The 5,390-nt window shown below is 38.0% G+C and overlaps 1 protein-coding gene across 1 annotated transcript; it reads left to right on the plus strand.

The window, feature by feature from the left end:
• Nucleotides 1-367: 367 nt before the first annotated feature.
• On the plus strand, nucleotides 368-1,306 carry LOC118524920 (olfactory receptor 2AP1-like). Its single transcript, XM_036075356.1, has one exon. It carries the CDS (start codon nucleotides 368-370, stop codon nucleotides 1,304-1,306), a length of 939 nt encoding a protein of 312 aa, XP_035931249.1.
• The last annotated feature ends 4,084 nt before the right edge of the window (nucleotides 1,307-5,390 follow it).

The following is a 5,390-nucleotide window of genomic DNA, read 5'->3' on the forward strand; positions in this document are numbered from 1 at the left end:
TACAGGGGGATAAAATTAGTAACTATTCTGGAAGGAGGCAGCTGCTGGAGGCACTCCTTTATTCACTCATTCCACAAACTTTTTGAACATCACCTGCAAGGAAGAGACTTGCTTCATGTTGGCAATGGGGATAGTACCATGTGGGGAAATAACGACAAGAAATTTTCTATAAAGGGCAGATGGAACTGGAAAGGATCCAACACCATTCATACAGGCCACTGGCCTGGGTCAGGTCATCAGAAGAAAAGTTCACTGTCCATCACTTCGGGTTCTCTTCACATTTCACCTGTCCATTTCAGAGCACCTCTTCCTTTCTCACCTTTTATTACTATAGCTTTTTTACCTTCAGACTCAAAATTTTTCAACAATGAAAAATAAAATCATGTTGACTGAATTTATCCTGCTGGGTCTGACAGATGTCCCTGAACTCCAGGCAGTGGTCTTCACCTTTCTGTCCCTTGCCTATTTACTCAGCATCATCGGAAATCTGACTATCCTCATCTTCACCTTGCTGGACTCCCACATTCAGACTCCCATGTATTTCTTCCTCCGGAATTTCTCCTTCTTAGAAACGTCCTTCACAAACATCTTCATTCCCAGGCTGCTGTTCAGCATCACAACTGGCAACAAGACCATCAGCTTTGCTGGCTGCTTCACTCAGTATTTCTTTGCCATCTTCTTCGGAGCCACAGAGTTTTACCTTCTGGCTGCCATGTCCTATGACCGCTATGTGGCCATATGCAAACCCCTGCATTACCTCACCATCATGAGCAGCAGAGTCTGCATCCAGCTGGTTCTCTGCTCTTGGTTGGCTGGATTTCTAATCATCATATCCCCAATCATCCTGCCCAGTCAGCTGGATTTCTGTGCCTCCAACATGCTGAATCATTATTATTGTGACTACGGACCCCTCCTAGAAATATCCTGCTCAGACACAAGACTCCTGGAGCTGCTTGACTTTATCTTAGCAGTTGTGACCTTGGTGGTCACCCTGGTGCTGGTGATTCTCTCCTACATAAACATCCTCTGGACCATCCTCAAGATCCCCTCTGCTCAGCAAAGGAAGAAGGCCTTTTCCACGTGTTCTTCCCATATGATTGTCATCTCCCTCTCTTATGGCAGCTGCATCTTCATGTACATAAAACCTTCAGCAAAAGAAGGAGTTGCCTTCAATAAGGGGGTAGCTGTGCTCAATACTTCAGTTGCCCCTTTACTGAACCCATTCATTTACACTCTAAGGAATAAACAAGTAAAACAAGCTTTCAAGGATGTCACCAGAAAAATAGTGCATCTTTATTCATTTTAATGGCCTCAAAATCAATGGAAATTCTGAATGAAATTCATGAAGTTACTCCAACTGATAACTTGAGCTTCTGATATCTCTTTTAAAGTAATTGCTTATATCAATGGATTGTGAGTATGTGTCAAAATTTTGTTTCAAATTTGCAAGCAAGAAAAAGATATTCAAAGATCTTTTTTCTGGTACATATCTTTTAATAAAGGGGAAAACTAGGGGAAAATATTCTTAGAGTACATACAAAAAAGAACTATCTGATTAAAAATTATTTCACTTATCATAAAGCTGGTGATCAGCTGAATGATTAAGTCTATTTTCCCACAAGAAGCTCTTAGTCTTACCAATAACTATCAAAAAGTTGTAGGCACATTTTGTCAGAAATTCCTAGGTACTTCCCAGAAAATACAATTCATGAGGTCATACATAAAAACAAATTCTATTTCAGATAATTGTTCTTAGATTTTCACCAATTTGCTTTCTCAAGCTTCTCCCTCTGATAGCTCTTAAAGATTGTCTCTTTCTAGCATCTCCTACAGAAAATATTTCCTGCTCTAAAGACAGCATGGAATCTCATGATTGTTCATAAGGACATTTCTGACTCTCATTTGAGACCTGAAATCAGAATGAAAACTGTTACCAAGGAATCTTTGGACTCCATTTAAAGGAAAAATCAGATGAAGAGATATCTTAGGCCATGATAACAATGGTCAAAATCTCTAGAAGCTGGAGTGTAGCAAAGTGTGCCTGACTTTTAGAGAATACATTTGTAGATGAAATTGGGAGGGTTAGAAGAGTTACAGATGCTACTTAGGGAGGCCTTAGGATGCTATAGTCTATTAACTATCTCCACAACTTTCTGCAGTTCGAGTCCCTTGGTCACCCCCTCTGACTTTGCCAATCCTTGTGGCAAATGCTTCTGGCAGTCAAGTGGAGCCAGTTGGCCTCTACTCCTTCAGGTTCCATCATCCCCATGAAAATTAACAAGACCAGCTCTGTGACCATCTATCCCACCAACATCCGTGGTGAATGAGTGTCATTACTGAATTTTTTAGTGATCCTGATATCCCTCTCAGCAGCACATTCCTTATCTCCCTAGTGAATGTGTCCCACTGCCCCTCCTGTAGAACAAATCTTCTAGTGAATCTAATGCTCTTACATCATTCTACCATGCCCACCTCCCTCAGCCTTTTTATCCCTTCCATTAACATCTTTCCAGGAAAGTCAGGTATTTCCACATCACTCAGTGTTGGACATCATTTTTTCAGGCTCCAAGAGCCACCCCAGCAGTAAAATGAGGTCCTTGCTAGGATGTTAAGCCCCCCATCCTGAGTATGTCAATAAATTCTTTCTCAGCCAGTATTACATTCTGGGACCCTGATCAAAATCCAATCTCAGGAACACTTTTCCGACTTCTGCCAGTACAAGCTAGCCAATTCTTTCAATTTTTCTAGTGCATACATTCTTCCCTCTTTTATCAAGCCCAGCATGTCCTCAGCTGGATAATACTAGATTTAACCCTAGTTATCAGCCTGGCATCCAGGAGAAAAATTGGGGACAGCTACTGAGGGAAGCATCTGGTGCCTTATAGAAGAGAGGGGCCTCAGAAGCATCTTCCAGCTAGCTCTTGGTAGGGAAGGGTGGGCCAACTCTGCAAAACCAAAGTATTCATAACAAGCTACAAAGTCAAAATCCTCAGAAGGATTCATCCAAATGTGCCTTTTCTGTGTTTACAGTATCTATGTTTTCCCCATCAGGGTCTTGAGCTTCATAACTTATCTGCCTTGGATGAGCATTCAAATGTCTCTGGAGTTCTATAATTCTAACAAGTGGATCAACATACCACTCAACTATGTTCTGTACTTCAGCTACAGGAGATAAAGATCTCTTTGTAACCTACAACATAGGTAGACCCTCTGGCTCTCATAAATAGCCATTAACATCCCTTAACTCTCATTATCCCTCATCAAGACATCAAAACAACTTGGCAACAACCAATCAACTCTACCATCTTTGTAGGCATTTATTCTCCTATATTTTTCAAATGCTTGTATCATCACATCTGCCACTGCATTCCCCTCCTCTGGGACATTTTTCCAAATCAACATCAGTGAATTTAGCAACTGAGCCACCACACTATACACAAGATAATACCAGGCCACAATTGAAGGATTTTGAAGATTATAGTGCACTGAAATTATTGATAGCAACAACAAAAATTAAATTCAGCTCAACTCCTGACTAGGTTGAATAAACCTACCATTAACCTTATAGAAGAAAATACATGCCCATTTCTGAGTATAAGTACTATTTATCTCAGTCTCTACTATTTATCTACATGTGATGTCCACCATGCAATCAAAAATTACAATACACACCAAAAAACCAAGAACAAACAACCCATTATCAAAACAAAATTTTGAAACTAACTCAGAAATGACACAGATCAGGCAAGGACTATAAAATAATTATGATTATTCTGTTAAAAGATTTAATGAACAAGGCGAACAGCATGCATGAACAGTTGGGAAACTTTAACAGAAAGAGAAAGTTTATTTTTGTTTTTATTTCTGTTTTTAGCATAATGAAATGCTAGAACTAGAATACACATTAACAAAAATAAAGAATTCTGTAATGGGCTCATAAGCCTACCGGACACAGTTTAGGAAAGAATCAGTGCAAGTGAAGAAAAGTCAACAGAAATTATCCAAATTAAGTGCAAATTTTAAAAAAGTGTGGGGAAAAAAGTAGACCATTTCAAAGTAATGGGACAATATCAAACATTCAAAAATATGTGCAATAGAAATCCCAGAAGAAAAGAGCAAATTGGGGAGAAAGAAATATCTGAGGTGATGTCAGATAATTTTCCAATCATAATGAAAGAAAACAAACAACAGATCTAAGAAAACCCAGAGAACCCATTGCAGACTATCAGGATAAATACACACACAACACACCCTTAGATGCATCATAGTCAAACTGCTAAAAACCAAAAATAAAGAGACTATGACAAAATCATCCAGAGAAGAAAACAAATTAAAACATAAAAGAACAAACATGAGAATTTCAGATTTCTCAAAAGAGTACAATGCTAAGTGAAATAAGTCAGTCACAGAAAGACAAATACCATATGATTCCACTCATATGTAGGATATAAAAAACAAAGCAAATGAACAAAGGAAAAAGAGAGAGACAGAGAAACCAAGAAATAGACTCAACTATGGAGAACAAACAGATGGTTATCACGGGAAGTGGATGGTCGGATGGGTAAAATACGTGATGGGGATTAAATAGTACAGTTATCAAGATGAACACTAATATATGGAATTGTTCAATCAGTATATCATACACCTGAAACTAATAACACTATATGTTAATTACACTGGAATTAAAATTAAAAACTTAGTAAATAAAAAGAAAAAAATGCATATTCTCAAGAGCCCAACAACTATTAGAGAAATAGAAAATATGATTAAAATCTTTCCCACAAAGAAAACACCTGGTTGGGTGTCTCCACTGGTATTTTCTACAAGACACTTAAGGAATAAATCATACCAATTTTCCATTAATTCTTCCACAAAATTAGAAAAGAAAGAAATACTTCCCAACTCATTAGAGAACCACATTACCCTGGTACCAAAACCAAACAAATACATTTCAAAAAACTATGCAACAATAGCCTTCGTAAATGTAGATGTTAAAGTCTTGAATAAAAGTTATCAAACCTAATCAAGCAATATATTAAAAATGATAATATATTATGACCACTGGCCAGAAATATGACTGGCTTCAAAATATCTGTCAATGCATATGTCCAAACTCATTAAGATGTATACGTTAAATGTGTGTAATTTTTTTTTCATTTTTATTTTAATTCCAGTTAGTTAATATACACTGTAATATTAGCTTCAGGTGTACAATATAATGACTCAACACTTCCATACAACACCAGGTGCTCATACAAGTACACTCCTTAATCCCCATCACCTATTTAAACCATCCCCCCACTCACCTCCCCTCTGGTAACCATCAGTTGGTTCTCTATAGTTAAGAGTCCATTTCTTGGCTTGCCTCTCTCTCCTTTTTCCCTTTGCTG

Source organism: Halichoerus grypus, chromosome 6, assembly GCF_964656455.1.
Source record: "Halichoerus grypus chromosome 6, mHalGry1.hap1.1, whole genome shotgun sequence".
In the NCBI taxonomy this organism is placed as follows: domain Eukaryota; kingdom Metazoa; phylum Chordata; class Mammalia; order Carnivora; family Phocidae; genus Halichoerus; species Halichoerus grypus.